Genomic DNA, 19,025 nt, shown 5'->3' on the forward strand with positions numbered 1-19,025 from the left:
AATAACCGAATATTTATGACACAAAGGACGCAATTGGATGATTTTTTACGTGGTAGAATGATCGGCCGTCTGGAATGTGGGCGTACCCAACTGGAAGTATCAGACGAACTTGGAATTGCACAGAGTGTCATCTACAGGCTTTGGCAACGATTCCAAGATGTGCGTAGATGTATAATGTGAGTAGATGTTACAGCACAGGTCGCCCTAGAGTTACAACGCCGAATAAGGACCGGTATTCGGCAGTTACTGCCAAAAGAAACAGGCGGAGCACAGCTTCAGACCTGTCTCGTCAGCTCTCTTCAGCCACTGGTACGACAATTTCAAGGCAGACCATGTACAGACGCTTACGGCAGATTGGTCTATATGCTCGTAGACCTGTCAGATGCGTTCCACTTACTGCAACTCATTGTCGCCTGCGGTTAGCCTGGAGTAGAGAGCATGCATTGTGGACACCGCAACAGTGGGCTTGTGTGATGTTTCCGACGAGTTCAGGTTTAGCTTGCAGTCCGATTCTCGCCGGACTTTCATATGGAGAGCTCCAGGTACCCGTTACCACCAAGAAAACATCATTGAACGACACCGTTCCGGTGGTGCAGGAGTGCTCGTTTCGGGTGGAATTATTCTGGGTTCCAGAACTGACCTGCATGTTCAAACTGGAACCATGACAAGCCAAATCTATCGGGACGTCATTCTGAAACAACATGTATGTTTGTTTCGGGGCGCCATGGGCGCACAATTTGTGTTTGACAAATTGTGAATTGTGAATTGTTGAAAAATTGTCATCCAATGAATGGATGACAACGCCCGTCCTTCACCGTGCAAACATCGTAAGCGAATACCTTCAGTCGGAGGATATCACCCGTATGGACTGGCCAGCATTCTCGCCGGACTTGAATCCAGTAGAGCACGTGTGGGACATGCTTGGCCGAAGAGTTGCAGCCCGTCAACCTCCTCCTACACGTCTACCGGAACTACGGAGAGCATTGCTTTTTGAGTGGTGTAATATCCCCCAAGATCAGATCGATAATTTGATACTCAGCATGCCTAGGCGTTGTACGAAGTGTATTGCATCGTTTGGAAGACATACAATGTATTTACAATCATACCAACCATGTAATATTGGTTTTTTGTAAATAGTTTTCTTTTTTTTTTTTTTTTTTTTTTTTTTTTTTTTTTTTTTTTTTTGTAATTTGCTCCAGGGAGAAAAAATCACTAATTTTTTTAATAATATCAAACATATAGCATCTTTTTTTGCTCTTTACCTTTTGTTTAATAAATAAGCTTTACAAATAAGTCAAATTTTTTTTGCTTCTAACTCTTCCTTTGCCTGATTTTGCATTATCCTTAATTTATGGACATGAGTGTAATTTTAAAATGAGCCTATCTTTAGAATTTCCTATACACAGTTCCGCGCGCTGGAGATAAAAAGATCTCCCCCCCGGTAGAGCGTTGCCATGGCTCGCTTTGAAATAGTTAAGTTTCTTAATCGAAAATTCGTTAAAGTTTTACAAAATATGAAACGGATCATAAAACAAATTCCAAATTTCCAATTTGGTCTTTCACATGCCCATATTCGCAGTAGGATTACGTCATTCAAAATTCGATGGCTGTATGTACCGTTGTTTTATCACAATGCGAGAAATAGACATTCATTTATGCAGATTTTTCATTATTTAATTTCTTCAAATATAATGCAAGACTCTAACATTTGGTGGCAACAGTTTGAAAAAAGAAACGGACATTTATAGTGATTCAACGCAAAATCACAAAACGAAAACAATAGTCCTTCGGTACAAGTCAGTTCGACGCCAACGTTTTGACGCCAAACGGTTCGACGCCAGCGTTTCGACGCGTGCTCAATTCGACACGAGGTCGTTTCGACGAGGGGTCAGTTCGACACCATATTTTTTTTGCTTTTGTTTGATGCCATACTTTTCGTATTTTTTTTTATTTTTAGAATAAGTTTGCATCATCATTAAAATAAATTTGGTGTCATCGTCATTTGGTGTTTCACACCCCACATTATGGGAATTCAGAGATGGTTTCAGGTGTGTTCAAAAATCAATTGATCAATGTTATGAACAATTTGTACGTGGAGATGAACCGCCGCACAAGCGGAATAGGTCGAGCTGATATGAGAATTAAAATAATAGTTGAAGATTTTGAAAATCGAGAAATTATGGAATACCTGAAAGGTGTGGCGCATAACATTGCAATCGATTAGTATAATAACAGTTCTGTGATGTAATCTTATTTATCTCTAAACTTGTTTATGTGTAATCTTATTTATCAGTAATTATATTTGTCTGCAATATAATATAACTGCTTTATAACCATATGTTTATTTACCATTTGTGTATTTTGCCTTTTTGATGCTCTTTTGTGAAATAAATAAATAAAAAAAAAACCTCCCTCGTGTCCCGGGGCTTTGACGTTGGCGAGGAGGCTTCTCACTAATCTGGGACACAAACAAAAATCTAGAACACTTTTACACATATATTTATTTCAAATATGCATGCAAACAATCGCTAATTCAATAAATAAAAATCAGTCATATTACTTATTTATATTACTTCGTATTTATTCTAAAAATAAATAAAAATACGAAAAAATATGGTGTCGAACTGCCCGCGTCGAACTGTCCCGGCGTCGAAACGTTGGCGTCGAACCGTTGGCGTCGAAACGTTGGCGTCGAACCGTTGGCGTCGAACCGTTGGCGTCGTACCGTCGGCGTCGAAACGACCTGCTTCGATAGTCCGTTAGGGACAAAGCCCCTTTGGACTAATAAGAGATGAGATTAAAAAGAAGAGAGACTAAGTATATAATTTGTAAAATGACTAGAGTTGCCAACAACTATTTAGTTGACGTAAACCTAAGAGCCTCTCCTCTATCCATGCTGCAACTTTCAACTCAACCCGTTGCGACCTCTGGAAATATTGCTTCAGTGTGTGAACATGTGCCACTGCTTTCTGCTGGAAAAATGCCTAATGTAAAATCTGAGTGGTGAATCAACACATTTCTTGTGAAGCTTAAGAAATCAGCCACAAAAACATTTCCGAAATTAACCGAGGCTTATGAAAATGAACCTTTGTCTCGGAAACATGTTGTCGAATGGCATAAACGGTTTCCGAAGGCAAAGAACATTGTGGAAGAGGATGAAAGTTCTAGGCACCCCAAGGTCAGCGATTACAGACCAAAACGTTGGCAAAGTTCGTGAGGTGATTCAGGATGACCGAAGATTACGTGTGCGTACAGTGGCAGAACCTTTGTCCGTGCAGTGGCACACTGCACGGCAAAAGCTCTTCGACGTATTTTAACTGAGGAATTACACATGAGGAAGATTTGTACGAAGGATGTTCCAAAACCTCTGTTCAATGACCAAAACCAGTGCCATAAAGACTACCATGGGGACATGCCGGCTGAAGAAGATGCCGTGTGGAAAGAAGCCATGTGGACATACTTTTCTTTTTAGAATGCATTAGAAACGATCAAAGTTTGTTAGAATCTGTTTTAACGTTGTTTTACTGTTTAAAGAAAGTTAAAACAGAGTTTGGTGTTAAACAAAGTTAACTCTGTTTTAACTTTCTTAACTTTTCCACTGCATGCCGCCCAGTCGGTATAGTGGTCAGGGAAGCTGTCTGCGATGCCGGAGGGCCTGGGTTCGAATCTTGGAGAAGACATGGTTGTAAATGTCCGTCCCTTCATAGAAAAGGCGATGGTGGCCCACCTATTAGGTGCCTCCATAATAAAGAGAACACCACTTCTGGCCTTGTATAGATTAATGGATTGGGTTACATTTGTGAATGTTCACAATCTGCCATTGGAAAAAAAACTTTTCCACTGCATGGGGAAGCTCTTCGGCATATTTTAACTGAGGAATTGCACATAAGGAAGATTTGTGCGAAGGTTGTTCCAGAAGCTCTGTTTTCAATGACCAAAAACAGTTCCATAAAGACTACTATGTAGGACATGCTGGGTGAAGAAGATGCCGTGTGTAAAGAAGCCACATAAACATGATTTTTTTGGGGGGAATGCACTGAAAACGGTTAAATTTGTTAGAATCTGTTTTAACTTGTGATGAATCAGGGATTCTTACCTATGATCCTGAAAGTAAGCGCTAGAAGATGCGATTAAAGTGTCCAGCGGGCATGTCAAAGTCAAAATTCCAGGGAATGTTGAGTGTCATCTTCGAGAATTCTAATAATTGAGTTTCAAATTCAACACGTAATTCTCATAACACTCAATCAATAATTGTCTATTAACATAAACTTAACTGAGTATTTTCATAACACTCAATTCTAACAATTGTCGGTTACAGTAGTCAGACCGTTACTTTAAAAGGTATTTCTCCCGCCTCCTTGGCATGCCTTCGTGGTGTGGTGGTCTGCACAGAGGTCCGTGGTTCGATTCCCGTCGTTGCTCATTTTTCAAGTCTCCTGCTTCCCAAATATCCTAATGTCTCTACAGTAGCGCCCGAACTAAAAAGGTGGTGGATGATGATTCTCCACACCCAGAATTTGGCGAGTGGGTCCCCTAAAAACCACAGTCGCAATCTAAAAGGGGAAGTATATAAAGTACTTCTGCTTTCTTAGCATGCCTTCGTGGTGTAGTGGTTTGCACGCTGGGCGCGTATTCCAGAGTCCGCGGTTCGATTCCCGGCGAAGGTGTAGCTCATTTTTCTCTCTCTCCTGCTCCGTGCAACTTTTTACTTCCTTGTACGAAGTAAAAAGGAAGTATTGTAATCGCGAAAAGTTTCAGGCAACATATTTCAAGGAAAATATCCACTTTGACCGCTTTCGAATGCAATTTAACGATGTTTTTGCGTGATATCTGTACGTAAGGACAGAATAAAAGACTCTTTTCCTCCAAAAAAAACTAAAAAACTGCTTTAAAATCAATTCCGAAGAGAATTTTTCTTGGCGTCTGCGCGAACGTATGTACGTACGTGCGTACGTACGTACGTACGTATCTCCCATAACTCAAAAACGAGTACCCTCAGAAAGTTGAAATTTTGTATATAGGACTGCTATAACATGTATATGTGCACCTCGTATTTTGGTTTCAATCGGCCGCACCAAACGTATATAAATATATTTATATATATATCCACTCTGTTACCCGGCTCAGTGATCTCAGTACCTTTACTCTTATATGTTTGTAAATTGTACATTTTTTGCTTTAAAAATTATTGAATTTTTTTTTTTTTTTTTTTTTTTTTTTTTTTATCTTACGGTTGAGGTTTTTATGCCTTTCGTAATTCTGGAAGCAATATTTGTACAATTATCAACAATTTAAAAGCTGTTTAAGTTTAAAAGCTGTTGAAGTTTTAAATAACATGGCGGACATTTTTGTTTACATTTGAAACAGCAGAATTGTAGATTTGTTGCCAATCTAGACAGACTAAGCTTCGCAACACAAAAATAACGCCTTCATTTATTACTGCGAATTAAATTATGCTTAATCCTTTCTGGAATTTTTTCGAGGAAATAAGTACTTCGTAATTTTTAATGCAGATATTTTGAGTTTTTATGTATTTTTGCCTTGTCGCGAAGTGAGAGCTGAATTAATTGAATGAGAAATACTGAATCGTCTATGAAAAACTGTTTCTTTTCTGTTTTGTTTGCTTAATTTCTTTCATAAATCGTTTTAGCTTTATTATAGTATTCGAATACAACATGTGGCAATGATAATTCTTCAAATGATATAAATTTTGTGCATTCAGAGTGTCGTTATAGTAAACAAATATAGTGAATTTTAAAGAGTGCATTTATTCTATTGTGGTTTATGTGCTGTCGACGAAGTATATTTAATTGAATCCAATCAATTTAAATGAAATTCAAGAAAAAAATGCGTATAATTGAATATTCCGTACAAGGAAGTCATGTGGTGTACACATCAGATTTTTTTTATTTTCTAAAGTTAAGTCTTGCATTAAGGAACCCATTTTAGCTCAGTTAAATGTGTTCAAGCGAAAACTGAGCATCTCCTGAAAAACCTTCCCGAAACCTCGTTCCAGTAATGTTACCAGCAATGGCAGCATCTAATGCAGAACTGTGTTAATGCTGAAAGGGACTACTTTCAAGGTAATAACATCACAAGAACTAATTCTGTAAGCACATTTGTTGGAATAGTATTGTTTTTCGTATATCACATCTCGTAGCCACCGTATCGGAAAAATTCTTGTTTGGCGTTTATTTTTGCAACCGTTCGTAGTAAATATATACTTCCTGATACAGAATTGTTTTAAATGATGTAAATATTCATGTTTTGGCATTTGAAAATTAAAAGAAATGAATTTCGTAAAAGTTATGAAATTTAACTTTTTATACATTCTTCCGATCCGTGTATTTATGTTTAGTAAAATTAGGAGTTCGTAATAAAAAAAATAACATATAAAAACACTGATTTCCATACTACAAAAATTGATTTAGTTATTTGATATTAAAATCGAGAATCGTATTCAGGGGTCGAGCAGAAATTGAAGTGAGAATTTTTTTGCACATGTATATAATAAAAAATAAAATATCAGTTCAGAATAAATTTCCGATATCTAATAACTAAGTGACGACTATTTCTAAGCGGACTACTGTGGAAAATGTTGATTAATATAATTTTTTTCAAAATGGAGGTTTTTTACTTCCTTGTACGGAGTAAAAAGGAAGTATTGTAATCGCCAAAAGCTTCAGGCAGCATATTTCAACGAAGATATCCACTTGGACCGCTTTCAAATGCAATTTAACGATGTTTTTGCGTGATATCTGTATGTAAGGACAGAATAAAAGACTCATTTCCTCCAAAAAAACTAAAAAAACTGCTTTAAAATGAATTCTGAATCTGAAGAGAATTTTTCGTAGCGTCTGTACGAACGTATGTACGTACGTGCGTACGTACGTATCTCGCATAACTCAAAAACGAATAGCCTCAGAACGTTAAAATTTTGTATATAGGACTGCTATAACATGTAGATGTGCACCTCGTAGTTTGGTTTCAATCGGCTGCGCCAAACGTATACAAATATATTTATAAATATATCCACTCTGTTACCCGGTTCAGTGACCTCAGTTTCTTTACTCTTATATGTTTGTAAATTGTACATTTTTTGCTTTAAAAATGATTGAATTATGTTGTTTTTATCTTCCGGTTAAGGGTTTTATGCCTTTAGTAAATCTGTATGAAATATGTTTAGAATTATCAACAATTTTAAAATTGTTTAAGTGCCGCTAAGCCTAATTTGATGGCGGCCATTGATGTTTACATTTGAAACAGGAGACTAGTGGATTTGTTGCCAATCTAGAGAAACTTAGCTTCGTAACAACAAAGATAACGCATTCATTTATTATTGCCAATTAAATCATGCTTAATCCTTTCTTGAATTTTTCGAGGAAATAAGCGTTTGAGATTTACTTCGTAATTTTTATTACAGATATTTTGAGTTTTTATGTATTTTTGCCTTGTCGCGAAGTGAGAACTGAATTAATTGAATGAGAAATGCTCAATCGTCTGTGAAAAACTATTTCTTTTTTGTTTTGTTAGCTTAATTTCTTTTATACATAGTTCTAGCTTTATTATAGTATTTTAATAGAACGTGTGGCAACGATTAGATAATTCTTTAAATGATATAAATTTTGTGCATTCTGAGTTATAATATGAAGGAAATATAATACTGTTAAGTAAACCTAGCGCCAGCGTGTCGCTATAGTAAAAAAAGTGAATTTTAAAGAATGCATTTATTCTATTGTGGTTTATGCGCTGTCGGCGAAGTAGGTTTAATTCAATCTAATAAGTTTAAATAAAATGCAAGAAAAAATGCGTATAATTTAATATTCCGTACAAGGAAGTCATGTGGTGTACACATCAGATTTTTTTTTTTTTAAAGAATCTTACAAAATTCGTGTTCTACAAGATACTGAAAGGTTTCCTGACTGGTGCCCTGAAAACTCCTAATATTATTTGCCTTAATTAAAAATTTTAAAAAATATTTGTAGTTTAATGAATTCTTGCACGGCAGTCAGATGATTATTCTAAAATAATAAAACTTAGTAGAATATTACTAATATATTTTTAGACTTTGAAAACTTATAAATTACTTGCATGAAAATATTTCGGCATACCTCATGCAACAAAATTATAAATTAAAGACTCCATTTAATCACAAAACAATGTCATTCAATGGCATTTAAAGAAGAAAAATCAACCTGGAATTATTCTAATTTATTAATTGGATCCCTTTAATGCATATATAATACGACGTCAAAAATCGCAAATTTTGATATTCAATATCCCGGTCGTGTTTCTCGTAAGAGAATCAAACTTTTTGTGTTTTATTTTTATAGCCACTACAAAATTTTTTTATATTTAAAACACAATATATGAATAAGGCTAAACATAATACAGTAAGTATACTTATATGTGAATTTGGAGGAATGGAGTAACGTGCCAAAAATTAGCAAAATTAATTTTTTGAAATTTAAAAATTCGAAATCATTCCTATTTGTGTCAGAATTTTTTCATTTATAAGTGTATTTTTGCTTGGGTACGAGTTAACAACAAATTGAAATGCGCACAGGTCTGATGAGAGGTTAATAAAATTTAATTTATCAAAAAAAAAAATTCAGATTTCCGGAATTTCCACAAAAATACTTGTACAGGTGATCATAGTATCACAGAGTACAAGCAGTATATAATTACACTTGAGAGTACTAAGAACGTTAAACACAATGCAATGCAATGGAAAGCTAACCCGGAAATATCTCACTACTCCGATCACACACTGAACTGGTGACTCACTACAACAACAACTGACAGCAGATGTTCTTTCGGGCCTTATATAGTTTTCACCTGGTTGCCGAGATATTTCTAGTCCTTTCTGCTTCTCGAATGAATATGAATGAATGCGATATGAGGGTCGAATTACAGTTATAGCTAATATAGTGATAAATGACATTTATTCAATTACAATACCTATTAGAGTGATATAGGAACCGGACCAAAATTTCGCCAAATGGTTGCCAAATTTGGCGACTTTTGGAAATTTCTTGCCAAATTACCGAGATACCCATTTACTCAATGTCACTTGCCCCTGTATTTTTATTTTTCCGGCATAGGTGGGCTCTTTAAATGTTTTCGCGTTACATGACACAGAAGAATACAACAATTTCATATAACTGCACTAAAATTACCTATTTATGTACAAAATTCGTAACAGTATGTTTAGTGTTGCAAAAATAAAGACCGGGCAAGGGCTTTCGTGGGCACAGAATATATAATTTTTCATTTCATTTTTGGAAAGCCAAAATTCATTAGCAGTTGCTTAAAAGACAGCTAAATATATATGTAATAATAAAATTCCATAGCCAAGAGTACACTTAAAATTCTAACTGTATGTTCTTTTTATTTTTAATGGCGACGTTCTCTTATTTGAAAGTACGTGGAATTAAATCCACAGGTCCGTAGTCAAGTTGTTTTTCCCGCCTACACGTACAGTTATAGAATATTCTGGAAATATTTCAAGCGAACTGGATTGGCTGACGAGGCTGACGTCATTTCTTGGAAGCTCCGCCTTTCCAGAGGCTATAAAAGGACTCGCAAAAGAATATCGGGGGCTTTTTCTTAAATGTCACGATGCAGTAAACTTCATACAAAAAGTTATTAGTAATTCTTTTTATTTACTCCGGATATCTGATTTTGTAACTTCTATTTCTCCTGAATAATAATAAATGGATCCTGTTTTTTTTTAAACTTATCGTCTGATAATTTAAGCCACGACTAAAGCTGGTACATCACATATATATATTTATATAGCTTCCTTTTACTTACTCTAGAAATTTAATAGGAAAATCTTAAAATTTAAGCCTAAGGGGCTACTCAAAAGCACGTAAGTAACGGATAATTTGTAGAGTTTTGAAAAATTGTTTTAAGTCTTGCTTCTTACTGTGAACGTAATTAGCTAAATTCCTTATCGCTTTAGAGTAAAATTTCTAGTGGGATGGAAACAAAAAAAAATGGGAAGGTAAATTAATTAAACAGCATTTATTGATTGAAGCCGAAAGTCATAGCTTTGTTGCTTATAATTAGCATACTATGGCTCATCTAAGAGAATAAAGTGAGATTATATCTAGAAAATATAGTCCTTTTCTTCCGAGGAATTATTTATAGCACAAATTATTTAAATTTTGCTTGCGTAAATTGCTGATTGCCACAAAATTTGTTTGCTTGGTTTCACATAATCAAAATAACTCGTTTGCAAATTATCATTCTTCTTCTTTATTGAAAGCAAACTCCTTAGAGAATTTATTAATCGGCTTCAAATTTAATAGCTCATCAAAATCACTGACCTGTTGTAAATCCGCATTATTACGCCTTTTTCTTGAGGAAAAAAATAACGCTGTTTTATATTTTCTTTGAGGAGCATGACCAACTTTAACCGGTCATGAGATTTTTTTGTCATTTGGTATATAATAGATTGTAATTTAAAATATTTTGCTGTTTTACTTTGTTTAATAATATAAACATCATCTTAATGAATGGAGGTTTATGAAAATAGAGACTAAAATAAGTAACTAACTACACAAATTTAACTAACAAATGCTGTTTAAATGCAAAGTTCTATAAGTAGATAGAAAAACCTGTGCCACTCGGAGAGTTAAAGCAAATTGTTCTTTTTTATTAACAGTAAATATTTGTTAAAAAACACTACATGACTTTCTTGCACAGAATATTAAATTATATACATTTTTTGCTGCATTTCATTTAAACTTACTTCCTCGAATTTCATTACAGATATCTTTCTCATTCAATTACTTCAGTTCTCACTTTGCGCCGAAGCAGAAATACATAAGAACTCAAAACACCTTCATTAAAAATTGTAAATATATATATATAACACCAAATAAAGTTAAAATAGTTTTTAAAATTAAAATTAGAGTTTCTACGAAAAAACAAGCAATTCGACCAGCTGACAAGAAGGCAGATTTTTCGGTGCACAAAACTCAAAGCTTACGTTTGATCCTACTCGGCAAAAACACATTGAAGGTGCAAAAACTGGCTTAATTGACTATTCTGCTGAGTTTCAAATGGCGGTTTGTTAGGCTTAACTCGCTACTTTTAAATTGTTGGTAATTCTACAACTTTTGCATGCAGATTAACTAAAGGCATAATAACCTTAAGCGGAACATAAAAATCACATAATTCAATCACTTTTAAAACAAAATATGCACAGTTTACCAACATACAAGAGTAAAATACTTAGCTCACTGAGCCGGATACTGCAGTGGGAATATATATATATATATATATATATATGTGATGTACCAGCTTTTCTCCGGAATAAATAGATTCGTGAAGAATCATAGATGTAGTCGTAGCTTAAATTATCAGGCGATAAGTTTAAAAAACAGGATCCATTTATTATATTTCAGAAGAAAATAGCAATTACAAAAATTAAGATCTCAGGATTAAATAAAAAAGAACTACTAATAACTTTTGTATGAAGTTTACTGCATCGTTACATTAAAGAAAAGCCCCCGATATTCCTTTGCGAGTCCGTTTATAGCCTCTGGAAAGACGGAGCTTCCAAGAAATGACGTCAGCCAATCGAGTTCGCTTTAAATATTTCCAGAACATTCTATAACTGTACGTGTAGAAAAGGCGGGAAAACCAACTTGACTACGGGGCTGTGGATTTAATTTCACGTACTTTCAAATAAGAGAACGTCGCCATTAAAAATGAAAAGAACATACAGTTAGAATTTTAAGTGTATTCTTGACTATGGAATTTTATTATTACATATATATATATATATATATATATATATATATATATATACATATATTTATATACGATTAGTGAAGCTCATTGCAAAAGGAAAAGACACAATTACATGCCATAGCAGTGCTATATACAAAATTTCAATGTTCTACTGCTACTCATTCTTGAGTTATGCGAGATACATATTTACGTACGTAGAGACGTCAAGGGGGGGAAACTTCTAAAACCATTTTAATTCCAATTTTCAATCCTTTTTGTCAAAATAGTAATTTATTCTGTCCATACGCATAGATGTCATGCGAAACTTTGTTCAAATGGTTTCGAGAGCGGATGAAATGTATATTTTCGTTGAAATACGATACCCAAAATTTTTCGCGATTGCAATACTTCCTTTAATTCGTACAAGGAAGTAAAAATTGAGCAAATCTGTTGCGTTCAATTACAAACAGCTTACGTCATAAAAGAATACAAATATGCATTTAAAATGAACGCATATATGGCCTGAAATAATATCCAGTATCTGACATGTTAGCGAAATATTGGTATGAGGGAAATTCTCTTTTTTATAACTAGCTTTGATATGGCTTATGCAATGGTTCCAGCAATGTTTTCTTTGCTTTATGAGTTTAATAAACTCTTAAGCCATTATTGGTCGAATCAAATTTCCAATGTTACAGTGATATATTAGATATATTATTTTTCCCGATTGCAGCTTACAATCAATAGAATCCGCCGGAAACATCGCAGGAAAAATATCGCGGACGAAAACTAAGTGGAGAAAATAACGCAAGAGGATAATAACGTATAAGAAAAGAAAGAAAAAAAAACACCGACAGAATACCGCAGTTCGAAAAACATTGGTGTAGAAGTTAAAGCGGTCAAAAACTTCTCGGTTTTAAAAAACTCGACGTAGAAAATATCGTATTAAAAAAACTACAAGTTATCGCGTGATAATGACATTATGATAATGGCAAAGATGTTTCCTGACTTCTTTGCCATTATGCTTATATTCGCATAATACATTTTGAGTTCAAGAAAGAATGAACAATATTTTTAAATCTTGTTTTTATATTTTTAAATTAAATAATTAATTTTCATTAAAAATAAGAATCATTATGCAATATGCATTAAAATCTTCTAAAATCTGAAAACACATGTCTGCAATGTGATCATCTTGGGATGATTTGTATGTTTCACCTCGACATTTTAAGACTGCAAAATTTTCCGCCTACTTTATTTTGAACGACGATGTTTTCTTTTCCCATTATGTTTTTTACGGCAATGCTTTTTCCTTGCATTGTTTTCATAGTGACATTTTCGTCCGCGATGTTTTTTCCACCATGTTTTTCTCTGTAAAAAACCTAGCAGATGTTTTCGAAATATAGACCATTTTATGATGCTTAGAAAAACATCAAACTGAATGAGTTATTAAACAAAAAGTTAAACATTAATGATAAAAATCCTGATATGCTAATTTTACAGCGCCTCAATACCTAGCAAATAATAATTAAATTCGAAAGTAGGTGTAAGTTATATATTTATTCGTGTTGTGACATAAGATGTCTGCAAACGATTATTGATAATTTGATTATGTAATGGTAGGAACATCATGCATTGTTACGCAGTCACAAATGCTTTTGCTGAGAGCTTTTGGAGATGAAAATTAGGATGCTTTCAGCTTCAATAAGGAATATGTCTTCTGCTTAGGTAATCGGGAAAGTAATGCGCAACATAGAAAGACCTAGCAAAAACTATCGGATGTCCATATAAATCAATGCATCCATGTAAAACCATCATTTTCAAAACTAGATTTTACCCTTCGTTATTACTAAAAATATGTAAAAATAACCTTTTTCCATTAAACCTGCTATTATGTTTGCAATAATTAAATAAGCTTTAAACTATGATATGTGCTACTTCTGCGTGTTCATGGAATGCTTAATGTAAGATACAAGTTGTTTGGATTTCCTTTCGATGCTATGAGAGAATACGCTGCTTTGCGTTTTGCAAACTGAAAAATATCTAATGAAATTACAGATAAAAACGCAAAAGGTGTTTCGAAAATTTCTTTTCCCTGACCAAGATTGCTGAGTCAAAAAAGAGTGGCTATCTCTTCCTTCTAGAACAGTGATTTTTCAGAACCCGGATGTTAATAATTAGCGTATCTTATAAAAGTAACCTTTTGAAAAGTAATCTGATGACCACTTATTATGCTTCAGGTTAAACTATGGATGCTGTTAGCAGTTACAGTGAAAACATAGTCAATCATTAATCGAAGAACAAGATACATTATGACAAAAGTTTACGTTCCGAGTGCGAATTTTCATCTCAGACTTTTCTATAGCATTTCTGAGTTTTGTGCTTGAGAAAAATCTTTTTAGAATTCATATTTGTTTTCCTTCACAAGTAGAATCTCTCGCATGCTGGTTATCAATTATCAAATATTAACCTTAAAACTGGTGACATACATATTATTTGTACTTTATTTTGAGGTAACCAGAACACCTGAATAGAAGTTTACTGTAATCATTTATCCTCCATATATTCTTGCATACCTGAATAGAAGTTTACTGTAATCATTTATCCTCCATATATTCTTGCGTACCTGAATAGAAGTTTACTGTAATCATTTATTCTCCATATATTCTTGCATACTGAATAGAAGTTTACTCTAATAATTTATTCGCCATATATTCTTGCATACTGAATAGAAGTTTACTGTAATAATTTATTCGCCATATATTCTTGTATACCTGAATAGAAGTTTACTGCAATAATTTATTCGCCATATATTCTTGCGTACCTGAATAGAAGTTTACTGTAATCACTTATTCCCCATATATTCTTGCATACCTGAATAGAAGTTTACTGTAATCATTTATTCTCCATATATTCTTGTATACCTGAATATTCTCCTTATATTCTTGCATACCTGAATAGAAGTTTACTGTAATCATTTATCCTCCATGTATTCTTGCATACCTGAATAGAAGTTTACTGTAATCATTTATTTTCCATATATTCTTGCATATCTGAATAGAAGGTTACTGTAATCATTTATTCTCCATATATTCTTGCATACCTGAATAGAAGTTTACTGTAATTATTTATCCTCCATATATTCTTGCAGGTGGATTCTGCCACTGTTTACGAACACATCCAGCAAATGCGCGAAACCCAGCCTGTTATCTGGTGGAAAGCCGTCTGCTACCATTACGTCCGTAGAACGCGGCACGTGACTCGATATCGCAATGGCGATGCTTACACCACCACTCAAGTTTACTACGAGCGAGTCAACTCTCATGGCTCTGGAGCCAGCTTTGCCTACACGAATTGCGGCGTTAAAGACATATCCAAGAAGGTAAGCACTCCATGAACATTGCCTTTTATTCATATCAATCACTGCTTGTGTAAATGCTTCTGTTGCTCAGTTAAAAGGCCGAACGGTAAAGTCGGTAAACACTAGTAGTTCGGTGTGGGGTTCGAATCCCGACGAACGGACTAGTTGCATGGGCGTTTCCATGCTCCCTTCATGTGTAGGCAAACAAACTTCAGGTACTTTGCCATAATTAAATAAACCAAATAACCTGTTGCGCAGTTAAAACTGTATGGAGTATTTTGAGTATTTGTATGGAAACTGTTAAATGGAAAATTCAAAAATTCTGTGAATTAAGCAGAAGCAGGATTTGCACATAAAAATGCCTATAACAGCTTTTCCAATTTTAGAGAAGGCTGCATTTTCAGCGCTGCTAGGAATTCGTAATCCGTGCTGCGGGTATTATGGTTCGAAAAGACGAAAGATATTTAACGCTACCTGTCAAATAGTAGTGCCAGTTGACGTGATATGAGTCTTTTAATTAGCCTTTTAAATATAACTGCGATTTCCTGATTGGTGAATTAGTTAGCGATGCTGACTGCCGTACTAATGGGCCCGGGCTTGAATGCCGAAGAAAGCTTGGATGTTTGCTAGCGTATAGTGTCTTTGCAGCATGGGGGGAGCTGTGCCTACAATACATGACAAACCGAGCGTTCACTGGAGTGGTATGGTGGTAGGGCAAGCGAGAGTGAGAACTTCAAAGGAGTAAGTAAAATATAAAGTCTAAATTTAAATAATTAGTAGCCGAAGGCTACACAATCACTTTAACGCGAAGTTGGCTCAGAACTTTATCGTCGTGGAATTCAGCAATCCACAATTGTAATGCAAGGCCGAAGACCAAAACTCTTATCGAAAACAGAAACCTAATAACGTGGCATCAAGAAACAGAATCCGCTCTGTCTTTCAATCCCAAAACACAATCCTAAATGCACGCAAACTGAATATGCATCCTGGCGGGAAAACGGGAAGTGAAAAGTGACAGTTCAGATCGCAAACATAAAAAAAAACATGGTTTTCTTTAACATAATAGTTAAAGAAATCTCACAGGTTTAAAAGTAATAAAATGTATGTATTAATGAGTTATATTTTATTTCATTTTAATAATGCATCTAATAATTTAATTTATAATAAATTTAACTGGTATTTAATTCATATACTTTATAAAAGATTTATAATATTTTCTTTAAATATTTATAACTTTTTAACTTAAACTTTTTTATTCATTTATTTTAGCTTTTTTCTAAACTTATAAAACAGTTTTTAACTGTATCAGTTACTTATCTGTTTTATTTTTTTTTTCTTTCATTTTAAAATTCTTATAATTCAGATGATGCGTGGTGTCCGTCTTATTCCGAAAGTTGAGTTATGTATCATTTCATCTCTTGCAATAGGTTACGGTTTTATTTCTTTTATAAATGATTTGTCACTAAATAGGATACAGACAAAATTTAATTATAAGTGATTTCTTTCTTCATACAGAAGAATTAAAGATACACCATATCATTCCACACATAGCAATGAAATTATATGCATATTATACGCATACTATGAAGATTAAATACGTAATAACAAACTAGAACTCGATATCAAACACACTAAAGATTTTATAAAAATGGATTAGTCAACTCCCAGTAAGAGATAAAAGTTAGTTGTCCACCACTTGGAACGAATCCGAAGGTCTCCCATTTGACAAGCTGAAATATATCTAAGGCGAGCCATTTTTCTCAATAAGACGTGCGATTAAAATCTTGCGGGTTATAACTAAATCTTCACATATAATCTCTCTATCACAATACCGTAAAAGTATCTCTTAAATCATAGTAATAATGATATTTGCACTTCTGTAATAAACATGATTAATATCTCTTTCTTTTTGAGAAAATACACGACGTACAAGAAACATTATCTCCTGACTCTTTAATAGCTTCAAAGGAATTTTAAATCACTATCGTCTGCATCGCTCGCGATTATTCTTGCAAGTTAATGCAAGGGCTATAAAACTAATTCACTTTTTAATATGATACATATTTGCTTTTCGCTAATCCATGACAATGTAAAAGTTTCAATTTCAAGTACATACGATTTTAAATTCCTGTCAGAACTGTTGCCAATTCAATATACCCTTAAAATATTGAATGATTTCACTTATTCCGATTCTGGAAGAGCAAGTGTATTTCTGAATTTTAATTAGATGATTGAACGTTATAGGCTATGCATGTTCCTGAAACTTTATTTAGATGTAAACAATTTTCAGAGATTTCTCGCTATTTTGAATTATCAGAAAAATTATTATCTTACATGCAACAAGGAGCTTTTCAGATATTGATTAAAATCTTAATTCAGTTTTATTTCTGGAAATGAGTCTGCATCCACTCCAAAGGCAATGCACTCAGGCTCAAAGTCTTTTAAAACTAACAAACATGTTTTAAAATCATTTGTGAAGCTTATAAGTAGCGGCGAATTTTGTTTATTATATCAATAAAGAAAATGGCAACCACAAAACGGCAGTATTAATAGTGGATATAAGGAAAATTCCACACTGTGACATATTACATGAATAGAGAGCTGGTGGAGACGTATTTGTTATATTTGTTATTTACTGGTGCTAATTCTGTGAGTTATCTCATCAGAATTCAGACAGTTTTCTGAAAATTGTTTCACGCAAACGACACAAAATTCAAAACATTTTCCTTGTAACAAATGTCGAGATTTTTTTTTTATTTAGAACAAACAAAAAATCTGCTCTCAAAGATGGTTCGAATTGCATAACACCAAAATTATCGAAGAAAACGGTTAACATTACCTTGAGTTCTGATCACTTTTGATGTAGTCTTTTCGATCTTGCTTCTCTAGCTTAGAAGCAGCCAACAAATTTGGCCTCAAAGATGATTTAACAGAAATTCGAGTACATAACACCATGATGATCGATGAAAAAAATTTAACATTACCTTGAGTTCTGATCGACTTTGACCCAGTTTTTTCGGTCTTGCTTCACTAGCTTAGAAGCAACAGTTAACATTATCTTGAGTTTTGATGGATTCTGACGTAGTCTTTTCGGTTTTAAAGCTGGTTCTCCCACAACGTTTTCAATCTGGCTGCAAAGATGGTTCAACAGAAATTCGAAATGCATGCCACTATGATAATCGAAGGAGACACTTAACATTACGTTAAGTTCTTACCGACTTTGACCTAGTCTCTTCAATCTCGTTTCAAAATCGAAAATCGTTTTCGAAAATCGTTCATTCAATTGTTGAATTTTTCCTGTATCAAAATCATAGAACCATGTTTCATCACTAGTAATGATGCGTTGATAAGCTTGTCTTGAGGAAGTATCTCCTGTACTACTTGTTGCCCTTTTGGAAACAATTCACCTTAAAGAAAACATAAAACTATTTGAGCTTAGCTATGATCATTTTCTGAACCCTTGGAGAACTAGGGAAGTAAGGTAACTAACTCTTCCAAAGCCATAATGGTCTTTTAAACTTCCTCAACAAAATCTAAATATTATACGAATGTTTTCAACAATATCGCTAATTATTTAAAGAAGATCGCTAAGTATAAGGTCCTGACTCGATTGTCATGTTGCTGATTTAGCTTAAGTGGCTGATTTAATGGAGTGCGGTTCGCCTTCGATGTATTCCCTACTTTCCTTAGACATCTTACATCACTTGTAGGGTTTTGATGAAATGTTATCTTCAAAATGTTTTGTGAAACATTTAGAACATTTTGTTTTAAATTTTGCAGACGAATTCCGGTAACAATGTTTCTTGTAAGAGAAACTGCATTGAAAAAATAAAATTAAACGAAAGATCGTTGTTGAATAAACTTCCTCAGTTTGAGAAAGTCCCAAAACAAAATTTCCTCATCGAAAACAGATCAGATG

The 19,025-nt window shown here is 34.0% G+C and overlaps 1 protein-coding gene across 1 annotated transcript in view; it reads left to right on the forward strand.

Moving 5' to 3' along the window:
- LOC118191831 (transmembrane protein 151B-like) overlaps positions 1-19,025 on the forward strand; it is a 96,205-nt gene that overhangs the window by 24,502 nt on the left and 52,678 nt on the right. The window contains exon 3 of the mRNA XM_085810280.1: positions 14,897-15,127. Coding sequence (XP_085666406.1) covers positions 14,897-15,127 — 231 coding nt within the window. The remainder of the gene's footprint in view (positions 1-14,896; positions 15,128-19,025) is intronic.

This window comes from Stegodyphus dumicola, chromosome 2 (genome assembly GCF_044657685.1).
Source record: "Stegodyphus dumicola isolate Sdum_Otavi_A_Nest chromosome 2, ASM4465768v1".
Lineage (NCBI taxonomy): Eukaryota > Metazoa > Arthropoda > Arachnida > Araneae > Eresidae > Stegodyphus > Stegodyphus dumicola.